The sequence below is a fragment of the Rattus rattus genome, chromosome 2, assembly GCF_011064425.1.
Source record: "Rattus rattus isolate New Zealand chromosome 2, Rrattus_CSIRO_v1, whole genome shotgun sequence".
NCBI classification, from domain to species: Eukaryota; Metazoa; Chordata; class Mammalia; order Rodentia; family Muridae; genus Rattus; species Rattus rattus.
The window spans coordinates 101582831-101598081 of NC_046155.1; the positions used below are offsets into that span (position 1 = coordinate 101582831).

The following is a 15251-nucleotide window of genomic DNA, read 5'->3' on the forward strand; positions in this document are numbered from 1 at the left end:
TCCCTCAGAATTAGATGCACATTTCCCTAGTTAATGACTTCATCTACTTTCTTTATTAATTGCAGGGTTGTGGACCATGAGAAGAAGGCTAGTAAGGTTGAGCTAAAGGCTTGAAGCTCTGGAGACCCTGAAGGGATGGTAGAAGCTTCGCCTGCTCCCAGCACCAGGCCCCTGTCACATAGCCGCAGGCCCCCATAGATTCATGGCCAACAGTCATGTAAGGGCAATTCCCCAAGCCCTTCCACATGTAGATGAGGCATCCCTAACATCTCAGACCAAAACAATAGGAAGAGACATGACCACAGTCAAGCAGGCTCAGAACAGGGTTCTTCATGCCAATAAACTTCCCTTCACAGACACTCCTCCCTGCAATAGGTATTTAATCTCAGGTCCACCCTGAGAAGTGGGGTATGGTTTTACATATCCACTTTCCACCATGACAATAAACTGTTTAGAACCATGGACTGCCTGTTTTCATCGAGATCTACAGCGGGGAGCCATGGAGAAGGCCTTCACCTACAGAGCTGCAGCTTAATCTCCAGTAGAAGGCTTCTCTATGCTCCCAGCCACAACTACCACCAAGTCTGCAGCCATCAAGGCAAAGACTATCTCTGTGGGACTAGCTTAGACACAGCCCGTGAGCCCCCTACTCTGTTCTCTGCTCTTCTGCAACTTCCAGTGGCACCTGGATGTCCAGGAGCCTGAGAACCCACTCTGGGCTTCCTTACAGCCCAGCACCCACCCTGGCAGCTGCGTGGGAAAAGGGCAGTCAAACTCCCTGCATCTCACCTCCCCAAGTAGACAGAGGACCACAACACTAAAGTTAATCTCTTTTAATTGCCCCACAGATGATTGACTGACTTCCTCTCAATCGCAGAGTCTCTCACTTTTTTACTGTAGTTTTCAATGGAAGAAGTTTTTTGCTTCCAAGGGAACACACACTAAATTTATTTTCATCAGAAACGTCCAACTATGCTAAAAGGATCATTATTATAAGGTTTATAATTTTAAAAAAATTTCACTAATTCTTTGAGAATTTAATATATGCAAGCAATTTACTTTGATTGTATCCATCTTCCAATCTCCCCAATTTCTTCTCCCAGATCCATTCAACATTCCCAACTACCTTCTCAACTTCATGTATTCATTTATTTTTTAAAAATAGGTTTTCATTTTTAATTCAAGGATTTTATACATGGGAACACTGTATTTATAACATTCCTTCCATGTCCTTCCAACTAGTCCCTTCTGAGTTCATAACTTCTATATCACACACACACACACACACACTCTCTCTCTCTCTCTCTCTCTCTCTCTCTCTACTGAATCTAATGTTACTATTACTTGCTTTAGTATAGGACTGTGTGCTTAGGATTAGGGTCTCATCCCGGGAAACAGAAGAAAATAAATAAGCAAACAAATATCGGTTCTCCCTCCCTCTCGACTGCTTGTATCTTTTCATCTGGGGATAGGTTCTTGTGAAATTTTCCTCCACCTATGTTGGGACGTTTATAGACATTGTCTTTTCAGGCAGTTATTTTGTTGAGAAGCCATGGGAAGAACTCTCCTGTCCAGCTGGAGACAGTATTCTTCAGCCACTGTCCTTGTCTAGGTCCTCACAATCTTTTCTCCCCCTTTCCTCCATGATGTTTCCCTGAGCCTCAGGTGTAACAGTTATGTCACAGATGTCTCATTTGGGCATGAGAACCCCTTGTCACTTATTCTCTGCATTTTGGCCAGCTGTGTGTGTCTCTCTGCTAATCTCCATCTACCTCAAAACGAAGCTCCTTTGATGAGAAGTGAGAGCTGCACTTATCCATGTGTATAAGAATGAGCGTTTAGAGGGCAGTCGGAAACTCTATCGTGTAGGTTATGTAGGAGTGCTAGGATTTTTTTTTTTTTAATCCTAGGGCCCATGATCTTTCCAGTCATAGGTTCATGACTTGATTGGCAGTACCAGGCAGCTGACCAGGCAAGGACAGTTGGTTGCACTGAAGATTCAACTGTCACTATTGCACTGTTATTGTATTTTGCAGGTCTTGTTATGGTTGAGGTCCTCAAGCTTTAGAGGTGTGTAAAACTGTTGGTAACTCTTCTTCCTTGGCAGCTTACATAGTACCTTCCAGGTATAAAATGAGAGTTAGGCTTCAGTCAGGACACTTCTAGATCACTACCAGCTACATGTCTCCAACTCCTGTGACTAAAGTGTGTGATACTTTCAGCAATAGGATCTTACTTTGATGTTCTGGCAGGCAACCAAGAACAGCAACAGCGTGTGTGAGTCTATGCGTGTGTGTGTGCATGTGTGCATGTGTGTGTGCATGTGTGTGCATGTGTGTGCATGTGTGTGTGCGCGGGTGTGTGTGTGCATGTGTGTGTCTGTGCTTGTGTGTGCGTGTGCGTGTGTGTGTGAGTGTATGTGTGCATGTGTGTGTGCGTGTGTGTGTGTGTGTATCTCGGGGGAGTGATAGTGGTGGTGACTTGGAATTTACCCTTACCAATAACTTGGAGGGAAGTTTTTATGGACTGACACTTGGCTTTTTGTTAGAGAGTCTATAACCTCTGGGGAGTACATTATCCCACTGTGAGGGGATAACTGAATTAACAGTATATATGTATATGTACGTATGTATGTATTTTATACACGTATTTTAAAGTAAGCATATAAAGTAATGTTTCCCTATAGATTTTTGAACACCTTTAGTGTTATTTATTATTTTTCCTTTTCTCTTCTTGTCTATTACCCTCTTATACATCCCTAGTTAAGTCTCCCCCCATTTCTCAGCATTCTCTTCTTAATACCCTTGTCCTCACCTCACTAGAGTTCTTTCCCCTCCTCCCATGGTCCTTTTCTACTTTACAGGTATTTATAGTTATTCCAAGTTACACACAGACAAATAGAATTCCCGTGTGTGTGTGTGTGTGTGTATGTGTGTATACCACATTTTCATCATGCATTCATCAGTTGACAGTTATGTAGGCTAGTACCATTTCATTGTACTGTGGGTAAAGCAGCGTAGATGCTGAGCACAGATGCACAAGTGCTAGGGATTATGCGATATTTCCTGAGGACCATCAAGCAGCTTGTGAGATGTCCGTCACCAGTTTGTGTTTGGATTCCTGTGAATACAGTTTTGTTTTTGGTCATTTGTCTAAGTTATGTTGAAGTGACACTTGTTTTCTCGTTGATTTTAAACAGGAAATAAAAGGGGACACATCTTTTTTTTCCAGCAATTTCCCCATTTCCATTTTTCTAGTAGAAATGGAGAAAAACCAGTGTGCTTCCAATGATGACATCAGAGAGACATTATTCAGACTGTTTTACTTTCTAGTTGACAATTATGGTTTTGTGTGCTCATGGTTCTATTCCTTTGACACAGTGCACTTTGTACTTTTATTTAATGTTATAGGAAAAACAAGATGTGATTTCTAGTGCACCAGTTAAATTTAGTAAATAAAACAACACACCTGCTCATTTGTGCTTTTTATTTGTATATATTCTTTGTACATATAGGTGAATGTCATAAAGATATTTGTATAAAAATTTGTCATAAGTTTATTTTGAAGACATTCCTTTCTCCCTTTTCTTCTCATTCTATTGGGTTAATCTCCTTGTTCATTAAGATGTACTTTTAGTTTCATGTCCTATAGACACATATCATTTTATATATCTATATAAAACATATTCACAGGCTAGCATGATAATTTTATTTATTAGCAAATTTTTTTCAAGAGTTTCTCAACCTCTTGCTATGTGTTGTTGGATCACATGTGCTCATACGTAAAGGATTTATCTTTCATTTTACAAACATGGAATCTAAAGACTAAAAGAATTAAATAAACTTGATGGCTATATTTAAAATTTTAATTTTAAATGTATTTTTTCTTTTTATGTGCATGAGTGCTGTCCCTACACATATGTAAGCACATCACCTGTATAACTGGTACTCCTGGAGACAAAAAGACACCATTAGATCTCACATAACTTGAGCTGCAGATGCCTGTGAACTGCTCTGTGGGTGCTGACACTGAACTCGGGTCATATGCAAGAGCGGCCAGTGCTTGTAACCACTCGGCCATCTTTTCAGCCTAATGAAGCTGGCTTTGAATACAGGTCTGGTCACATGGTAACAAACCATCAAACAGATTCCTGCAAGACTTTTAACAGTTAATAAGGTGACTTTCTATACAAATAAAGATGGTTATCCTGTTTACTGACACCATATAACTTAGATTTTACTGGTTGTGTTAATCCTTGAAATTTGTTTGAGTCATGCGAAGGTTAGTGGGAAAAGCTCTTCTGGGAAACAGTAGGAAGCCACAGGTCTCAGAATCTGTCCAACCCTGATGCTGGTTTACAGAATAAGCAGTTTCTGAGGCTCAGTTTCAGAAAATGAAGAAATGAGCTTTGACTCTCAACTTCACTGGTATCTTTAAGTGGGAGAAATGACAGAGCACAGGGGAGCACATTTACTCAAGAGTTTTCATACTTCCCATTGCCCGAGCCATCTCCTCAGTTGTTCTTACTAGGCTCAGGGGACTCTTAAGGGTCAGTGCTATAGATCCCAGAGCAGGAGTGGATACAGACAAGCACAGTATGAAGTGCAGACTTGCATTCTGAGGATGTAGAGTGCTTGGTGTTTCTCCTCTGCACAAGTATGTTGGCTACTCTTTTCTCACAACTACCAAATCTACCCTGAGAAGGTAAACAAGGACCTCAGCCCTTTTCTCATAGAGATCCTTATGAACCTTTTACTTAACTCTGATATTCTGAGATGACTAGGGTGCAAAGATTTCAGGAAAACATGTCAATTCCATATCTAGTCCAAAGCAGTTGCAATCCCACTGTGCTGGCCTGGCTCTCCATCTACAAGTCCTGGCATAAAGCCTCACAGAGGCATCTGCTTTTTTGTTTGTTTGTTTGTCATGGATAGTTTTAATCAGAATCAATGATTCACTGCTATTAACTCGAATATTCTCATCAAGTAGTAAACAAGAACTGTACAAGAGAGCTTTTGGTTGGGAAACTGGTTGGAATTGGGAAAGCTGTTTGGAGACAGGTATTCTCATGCTCTAAGAAGCTTCTCTCATCGTTGCTTTCTTATTTGTCACTCCTTCAGTGGGTGACTTGCACTAGAGACCTAATATTCCCATTAAGTACTGTATTCTGTATTTTCATATTCTTTAAATGTGGAAATAGTTTATTAGAAAGTTAAATTTATAATTGGTACTTGTGAAAGTATGTGAATTCAGATTAATTTACTCCTGTCAAGGATTTTACAGTTAAAATTAGGTGTTAGTATATTGTTATTAAAGTAGTTTACCAACTTAACAACATTTTGTAAAAATTTAAAACTAGAACTAGTAATACCAGAGTCCCAGTTCAAGGATTTGTATACCAATTTACCTGCCAAAAAGAGGGTCCAGGGATACCTCTGGAGATGAGAAAGGGAAAGGGTTTATTCATAGAAGAAAATTAGAATGGAGATGGGGAACAGCTTAGCCAGCAAAGGTAGCTGCCACCAAACTTGACAGCCTGAGCTTGGTTCTTGGGACCCACAGGGCGGATGGAAACAACTTCTACAAACTGTCTTATGATTTTTACATGTGCCATGGTACATGTTCTTCCACTAAAGAGATAAGTGCAAATATGATATAATTTAAAAGTGAAAGGAAATGTCGACAATGATTGGAGCTCACAGTTTACTAAGAGAGAAAGATACTAACAAAAGAATCACATGTCTGTCACTATGTTTATCTGTGATAAAAACAGTAAGGCAAGAGCTAAACTCTGGAATTATGTTAGGGTGTGTCAATAGATGAATAAATAAAGTAAATGTGGACAATGTATGTATATATGTGTACACATGTATCTGTGTATGTAAGCATGAATTATATTTTTCTGTAAGGAACAATGAATTATACCACCTTCAAGAAAACATATATACAAAAGACAATCATATTAAATGAAACAGCCAGACTGAGAAAGAAAAATATCATATTACTTCTTATTAGTGTATTTCTATGTCCTTCTTGTAGACTTTCAGATGCAATGGCTAAGCATGTGGCCTGAATACCATTTTAAGACTCTTAAATTAATGTAGCATACAGTTCATTTTGAGAACATTTGACCCAAGGAAACGTATGAACATACAGGAAGCAAAGTCAAAAGCAACTAAGAATGGCAGACACTGAGGTTATTGAACTCTGATGAATAAGCAAGGGGCGCAAGCAACAAACAGGAGGTGAGATACTGGGATGATATTTGAGTTCAGGAAAAAGAAAAGACAACTTGGAATCTAGTCGAATGGTGTCATAATGGGCATAGGAAAGAATAGATCAGCCTTAATGTATTAAGAACTGACTTCATTGAGCACTTACTTACGAGTATGTCTAAAAATCAGGGGAAGAAAGGCCAGATTATACAAATGTAAACTACTGTAAATAAGGTGACACAAGAATAAAGGGCAATGTTTAAAAAATGTCTCTGGAGATGGGAAAGGGAAAGGGAAAGGGAAAGGGAAAGGGAAAGGGTTTATTCATTTAGTTCTAGATCTTTCCATGGCATTTGGTGTAAGAATATAAGCATTATTTCCCTCCTATCTTGAGACCCTTCCTGGTCCCGCTCTTTACTTTTCTATGGCCCTTTCTCACTTCACTCTTGTGCATGTCCCTCACAGCTCCTTGGCAACCCTAATGAGGAGCTTCCACACTAATACCTCAAGCACCTCAAGCTTCATACTAACGGGCTTCCCAGAGATGGAGAGTCTGGAGCACTGGCTGGCTGCCCTCCTGCTGCTGCTGTATGTTATCTCCATCGTAGGCAATACCCTGATTCTCTTCATCATAAAGGAGGAACAGAGTTTACACCAGCCAATGTACTACTTCCTGTCCCTTCTATCTGTCAATGACCTGGGAGTGTCCTTTTCTACATTGCCTACAGTGCTTGCTTCTATGTGTTTTCATATCCCAGAGACTGCCTTCAATGCCTGCCTGGCCCAGATGTTCTTCATACACTTTTTCTCCTGGACAGAGTCTGGGATTCTACTGGCCATGAGTTTTGACCGGTACATAGCCATCTGTAACCCTTTGCATTATTCCTCAGTGCTTACTGATGCCCGTGTGGCCCACATGGGTATGTCCATCATCATCCGCAGTTTCTGCATGGTCTTCCCACTTCCTTTCCTACTGAAGAGGCTACCCTTCTGTAAGGCCAATGTTCTGACCCATTCCTACTGCTTACACCCAGACCTGATACGCTTACCGTGTGGAGATACCACTATCAACAGCATGTATGGGCTGTTCATTGTCATCTCTGCTTTTGGTGTCGATTCAGTGCTCATCCTCCTCTCCTATGTGCTCATTCTGCGCTCTGTGCTGGCCATTGCCTCCAGAGAAGAAAGGCTTAAGACACTAAACACGTGCGTGTCGCATGTCTCTGCTGTGCTCATCTTCTATGTGCCCATGATTAGTGTGTCAATGGTCCACAGATTTGTAAAGCATGCTCCAGAGTATGTGCACAAGTTCACATCCCTGGTCTATCTCTTCGTTCCTCCAATGCTCAATCCTATTATCTATTCTATCAAGACAAAGGAGATTCGTAGGAGGCTGCACAAGATGGTATTGGGTACCAAGTTCTGATCAATGATATGTTTTCTGAAAAACTACACAGCTTAGAAATTTTAGTTATTCTGATATTTTAGTGTATCAAGATGGTTTGTAGAGCACACACACACACACACACAAATATATATTAGATATGGTCATACATTTCAAAGTATGTGTTACATGTAAGATACAGCCTAGACACAACCTGCAACTCAAAACATCATGCAACTAATTAGGCCATAGTTTGCTGCAAATTAATTCTCTCCAAACCAACAAAAAAGGCCCTTTAATTAATCTTGTCTGTTCCCAATATGCCAGGTAACATCTATGTTTTCAAGTAATAAAAACACACATCTATATATACATATAGATATGTGTGTATATATATAATCTAATAAAAGAATAATAAGTTTAGATATCTTTAAACTTCAGACTTTCAAGTTATACAATAGTTATTTGACCATGGTGCCAGGTACTGCCATCACTCAGGCACTGCTAAAGGAAAGAGTAAATGTCTCCCAAGAAGATAATAAGCATGTTGAATGGGAGATGAATTGATATTAGTGACTAGCGGAGGGGGGAAATTCCCTTTACCAGTTGCGGCAGTGTGACCTACAGTATACAGGAATATGGGTTCATGTTCCTGCAATGAATAGTATTGCCTAAAGAGTACCCTGCAAGCCACAACAGAGACAGAGACCAAGAGATGAGACATGATGGGGAAGTTATAGAATCACCGCCATGAAGAGACAGAAACTTTCTGAGATCCATAAATGTGAACACAACCCTCATGACACAGGGAGGCAGACACCAGTAGAATTAAGCACCAAAGGCTAGAGACTTCTTCCAATGGGCAGTGAATAGGACATGGTCTAAATCAAATTTTAAGGACGGTAATGGAGAAAACACATACTTTGGGCAGAAGTCTTTTAAAAGTTGTATCTCTCTACATTTTCTATAAGATGGTAAAGTAAATCTTAGAAGCTAAAGCTATATGGACCAAGTAACAGGACAGTGACCTAAACACAAGAAAGTATACACTTGAATTACCCCTAAATGCTCACTCTTGATTGCAAACAAGCAACAGAAAACTAAAATTCGAACCTACAGATAACACAAGGTAGGTGACAGAGATGTCATAGAAATACTTGTTGCCAATTATAGATGATTTTGTGAAGGATTGGTAAAACTAGGAACAGAGCCCACACATTCCAAAGTCTCAGAGGCAGGAGACACCTAAGCACTGTTACTATAGTCCCATAGTCTCTGTCAATCTCAAGAATGTGTAGCAAATGAGCTCTTCCAAAGAATGCAGCCTGGATGTGAAGAAAAGCACATTAAGCAATAGCAAGAGGATATTATGTGAGATAAAGAAGGTTCAGAAGGTGTAGCAGCAAGAGTATAGCAAATCAGGTAAAAGAGAGTGCTGTAGTTTTGCAACTGTTGGAAACAACACCTGTAGATGTAGGCTGGAGCAGCCCCCAGAACACAGAATACATTGACCTCTGACTCAGAAACACATGGTACATTGAGCTGTTTGCAAAGCTACAGAATACCCTGAAAAACTTCTCCTAGAAGAATCTTCTGTGTCATCATGAGAACCAGCTGTATTAGTAGTATTTGGGGAACAAAAGAGGGAAATAAAACAACTCTATGCTCAGTTATGTGCAAATATGCAAAGTACCAAGGATAACAAGGAACGCTCGGCTTTCAACTCATATTACGGAACTGCGTTCTACCCCCCAACCCCCACCCCCCAAATTAGAAAATACCTTTCTGAGTTCAGTATTTTTTAGGCTTTCAAAAGTTCAAATCCTGCAGTGGGGCAGCTGGTACCCATGGAGAGATATCCCCTCTTTAAGGAGAAGGGGAGTAGGGAATGGGGGGAGGGTATGTGGGGGTGAGACTGGGAGGAGAGGAGGGAGGAGGGCTGGGATCAGGATGGAGAGTGAATAAATAAATAAAGTAGTGAAAAAAGGAAGATAAAAGTTGAAATCTTGGGCAAGTGAGGTGGTTCCGGGAGAGGAGCTTGCACACACACCTAATGACCTGGGTAAGATCCCCAGATGCAACATAATTTTGTAGGACAAAAACAGCTTCTGAGAGCTGTCCTCTGACCTTCCCTTGCTTGCCATGGCACAGACACACCTGCATTCACATACACATATGCACAAAAGAAAGAAATGCATTGTAAAAGTTGAAGCTCTGTGGTAGGTGTACAATTTGGTTACATATTAGAGCAGAATAATGAAGATTTAGCCCTTGAATCATATTGATATGAGAAAGTACTCTACCTGTACTGAGCATGGAAACTATGTTATTTATATGAATAAATGTGTATTTTGCTTTGTTACCGCTTAGTAAACATGGACCCAATCCATAAATAATGGATGTGTAATTTTTCTTTCTGAGATAATGTATTTGTTCCTACTAGCAAAGTATTTTATATAGGGCATTAACTTCTAAATCAATTAAGAACCCATTAGTAATATTTTTATTGGCTGAGGAGATTCATTATTTTGGAAAAAATCTTTTCTGAAAATAAATAAAATAACATTATCTAATTTGTACCTGCTTTGTTTCCAACAACTTTTCTTTATAGTCGGAAACATTTATTTTATGTATTTGTAAAAAATTCTTATAGATATTTGGATTTTTAAGTGCTAGGTTGCATTTCTTCCTTTTCCTCTTTTTTTCTTTTAAATTTTATTTATTTATTTATTTCATGCATATGAGTGCACTGTAGCTGTCTTCAGAGCCACCATATTGTTCCTGGGAATTGAACTCAGGACCTCTGGAAGAGCAATCAGTTCTCTAAACCACTGAATCATCACTACAGCCTGAGTTGTATTTCTTAAGCATAATCACAAATTTCTCTTCCTGCTGAATAATTGTATGAAATATTTCCAATATTTCTAATACCTGTCCCCCTCTTATACAAAGGCTTTGTATACGTATGCTTAACAGGAATTTGTTTGAGTTTTAGAATTATTTTACATACTTTTCTCATTTAAAAAAAACTGATGTTGTGTTGTGCACAGTATAGCAAAAGGTATTTGACCACCTGTTAAGCCATAGCTTGGTCATATTTATGGAAACAATTCATCTCATTTAACAATAACAGTAGGAAATGGATATCAGGTCCATAAAGAAATGGACATGTATTTCAGTATCAGAGTACTAGACCAGCATGCATCTGGTCCTCGGTTCAATCCCCAGAACCCAGAAACCTTGTTTCCCCAGTTTGTATTTATTTACCTTTACTATATGGTCTTGTGGTGTTCAGCCTTTGTTATGTCTTTAAACAATTTATGTGGACATTTACTTCACCAGTGACACCATTCCACTGCACTACACTTAATCATAATGAAAGACAAACACCACAATTGAAGAATGTGACCTGGTTATAGACCTCTAATTTCTATAGGTTATAAAGGATGGATAAAAGGCATATATAGAAGTCTTGAGATTGTTCTTCACATTGAAGAATTTTGGAGGTCTAAATGAATTTCAATGCAATAGCAAATCTTAAGTGCATATAATTATACATGCACAGATGAAGTCAATAAATTAAACACTCATTTAGTGGATAATTAATTTCCTGTATTTTATTACATATATCTGATGAACTAATCCCTTGTTTATAATAGAAGAAATATATCTTTTATTTACTAAATATGAAGAAGATGTATAAGTAGCAACAGATAAATTCCTTCCTAGCTGAGAGTCACAAAGGTCTCATGAGTCTTCACCATGAGTCTTCAACATATCTAGTTGGTAATGGAGCAGTGGTTTCCCCCTTCCCTTGTTCTTCCCTCACATATTACATCCCACCCAACAGTGTCTCCCCCTCATTTTCTCATATCTACCTCCCCTCCGAAAAGATCAGGCTTCTCGGGGATGTTAACCAAACATTGCATAATAAGCTACAATAAGACTAGGCACATTATATCCTACGAAGGCTGGAGAAGGCAACCTAGTAAGAAAGAAAGTGTCTCACAGGTAGGCAAAAGTGTCAGCGACAGAACTTGTTCCCAGTGTTAGGATTGTCACAAGCACACCAAACTACTCGGCCATAACACATACACAGAGGAACTAGGTCAGACCCCTGCAGGCTCCCGGATCTCTGTGAGTCCCTGTAAGTTCCACTCAGTTGACTCTGTGGATCACGGTGTGTCCCTGATCCCTCCGGTTACTCTGGTCCTTCCTTCCCTTCCCTGAGCTCTACCTAGTGTTTGGCTATGGTACTCCATGCTCCCATCACTTTCCAGATGAAGTCTTTCTGGTCTATTTGATGATGATCCCACTAGGTTCCACTCCCAGAACACTCTGATGGCAGGACAAGCTGTCGTTGGTTTTGTGGCTGGCTTGATGTCCCAATCCCTCCACCTCAGGCCTTGCCTAGTTACAGAAGATGGGCAGTTCAGGCCCTGTGTCTCCCATTATAAGGAGTCTCTGCTAAGGTTACTCTTGTAGATTTCATGGAGTCTCCATTGTACTAGTTTCTACCTTGCTCCAAAATATCCTTCTGCCCATTCTAGTCATTTCTCAGAGTGTTTTCTCCCTCGCTCCACTCCATTTGATTCCTCCTGTTTCCAACCCACGCACCCCGCCGAGTTTACCCACAATAACTACTCTATTTGCACTTCTCAAGGTGATTCTTTCTCCCCCTCGTATGCCCTCCTTATTACTTAGCTTCTCTGGGTAGGTGGATTATAGCATGGTTGTCTTTTACGTTATAGATAATAACCTCTTATGAGTAAGTCCATGCCATGTTTGTCTTTCTGGGTGTAAGTCACCTCACAAAGGATAATCATTTCTAGTTCCATCCATTTGCCTGCAAATGTCATGATGACATTGCTTTTAACATCTGAGTAATACTTCATTGTGTAAACCTAGCACATTTTCTTTAGCCAAGTGAATCCTCGCTGATGAGGAAATGCCCTTGAGGATAGATAACCTATCTTGGAAGTTGAACTCATTGTGCCCTGCTTTGTGTAATTTATAAATACACTGGGACAGCAAAGACCATTTCCAGTCTAGCAGAACTGCCTCTGTGGCTGAGAAGTTGTGGTCTGAGAAGAGCTGGTCAGATTTCAAATCATTTCATTGATTTTGCTTCATGGTACATAGAAAATCAAGCTGCTGCCTAGGTGCTCCCAGGGGCATGGGTGCTATTTTCTTCACGGGGACTATTTCAGAAGAATCTCTCCTTGAGTTCCTATGGAACCTCCTACAATGTGACTGGCAGGTTTCTTGTGTTCTATATTAGATTCTATTTGTCGTAGATAGCTCATGAGTTTCTTTAACATAATGTTTTTATTGAATGTTTTGAAATTCCACATAATGTACCCCAATCATGTTCTCTTCCCCATCCTCTCAGGTCCACCCCTTACCCTTGTGGCCTCCCAGAAAATAAAAGATGAAAAAACCTCAATTCCTATTTGTGATGCCCATATACTCATCAGAGCACAGTCAAATTCACAGTGTCATCTCCTTAAAGATAGCGGAGTCCTTAACCACAAGGCAAGAGATAATGTCTTCTGTGCTATTGCAGTTGTTCCTCCGAGCTTCTATCCTTCTCCGTTCAATCCTTGCCATGAGAATGGGCCATGCATCAAGGATATGGCAGGGATACATGTATGACTTTCCATATCTGCACATACTTTCTGTAAACTATGTACTGTTTATAGTTTATCTTAGTTTGAATGCTGTCCAATATTTCATTTTCTTAAATTATATCCAGGCCTAGGGGAACTTAAAATAAGAAGTAAAGGAATTATCTTTTAAATATTTTTTTCTGGGACTAGACTAGATATTTTGCTATTTCAATATGAAAAGCTGTTGAGTTCAGAAAAACAACAATAAAACACAGTGGTGGTTGGCTTAGGTCTGCTTAGGGTTAGAGTTGCAGCCGTGGCCTACCTCTGTTATAACAATCTCTGCATGAGCAGCCACAAGAGTCAAAAACAAGAAAACTCCAGCCTTTCCCCTGTGTTTCTGAAAAGCATTAGAACTTGTCTTTTATGGAGGAGAAAGAAAGGGAGAAAGTGAACAGAGTATGCCATTAAAATTATTATTTGTATCCTAAAGCAAGGTAAGAGTTTTTGTATGGCTTAAAAAAGTTATTTTTAAATGGGCAGTTACATTTGACTGTAGATTGAACATCCCTATTTATCTTCTCTTTGAAATAATTTTGATATAATATTATTCAACCATTCTTTAAAAAGCTGAGTTAGTAGGCCAGTAAACAATATTTCTTACTGACCTCACGTGTGTATTTTGGGATCTGGCTCACAAATACTGACACACTGACAAATACAACATTCACAAAAAACTTCCTCTCTTTTACTCAACATTAGTCTTTGACATTTACCCGGTAGAGCTGTATATACAAAGGAAAATATTGTGTCAGTGGTGACCTCTGCCGCTCTGAGTCTCCAGCTCAGTTTTCCTGACAAGATAGATTCCATACTTAATTTTTTACCCTCACTTAATTGTTTTTTAATCTGGTAATAAGCAAAACCTTAGTCTGAGATCATCAAAACTAGGCTAAGGAACTTCCCAGTGTATGTTAGCACTCTGCCATCAAAGAAATGACACACTAAGAAAAAAAATCATTGTAAAAGGACAGAAAGAATTACTTTTGAATTGTCTAATTGTAAATCATGAATGTTTTGTGCGGCATATTCCAGAATTTTTCTTTTTAGCTAACTAACAATCCTAGAACATAATTACTGATATCTCTTAGCATGGAATTGCATCAAAGAAATTTGTTATCCCAAGAAGGAAAAAGAAATGAGAATCCAGGCCTCTGGCACATCACCTACCCCATAGAAAGGTCTGTCACAGACGACTATGATATTTAGACATCTGAGCTCTGTCCTTCTTGGAAAAAGATAAATGCTGTAGACAGAAAAGATGTAGAAAGTTCTCAGAGTCAGCAGCTGCCAGTTTTCTGAGATCGTCTTTGTTCATTCAAGTAAGTTCTGAAAGTAAATCAGAGTTCATCTTTGAAGTTAAAGCAACCTGTGACCACTTGGAGCAGTAGCGTTGGAGAAAACCAGACAGCAGTGGTGATTTTATGAAATACCGATCGGACAAAAAATGGTTTTCATATAGACAATAAAATGGTATTCATACAGACATTGCATTAGGCTAGAAAACAGACATGAATTAAATCTCAAATATCTACATGTTGTGCAATTCATTTTCTGTTCCTCATGTGATTAGTATGAACATTAGGTTAGTCAGTGCATATAAAGTTTTTAGAATACAACACAGCACATTTGTCAACTCAGCAAAATTAATGGTCTCACTAGGAAAATTTGTTACTTTATAAAAACAATTCCTAGCTTAAATTAGCATAAAACATTACATAGCTACTTAGTTGTCTCCAACATTTACCTTTCTGTGGATGACACAGATTTTATCTGAATGCCTATTGATTTATATCTCCTTATTTTATGTTTTAAGGTTTGTGCCTCCATTTTCCTCCTCTCATAGCTTTCCCTCTAAGTACATATCCATTGTATACTTACGATATTGATAATGCTAATGCTGAAAACTAATCAGAATGATGATGTCATCAATGAGAGTCCATAGGCACTGTAATCATCAGACCCTAAAAAAAGATGTGGAAG

General features: G+C 39.2%; 1 protein-coding gene across 1 annotated transcript; it reads left to right on the forward strand.

The window, feature by feature from the left end:
- The first annotated feature begins 6696 nt into the window (after positions 1-6696).
- Positions 6697-7641, forward strand: LOC116893998 (olfactory receptor 51I2-like). The gene has a single exon (XM_032895713.1). The coding sequence runs from the start codon at positions 6697-6699 to the stop codon at positions 7639-7641; it is 945 nt and encodes a 314-aa protein (XP_032751604.1).
- Positions 7642-15251: the final 7610 nt, after the last annotated feature.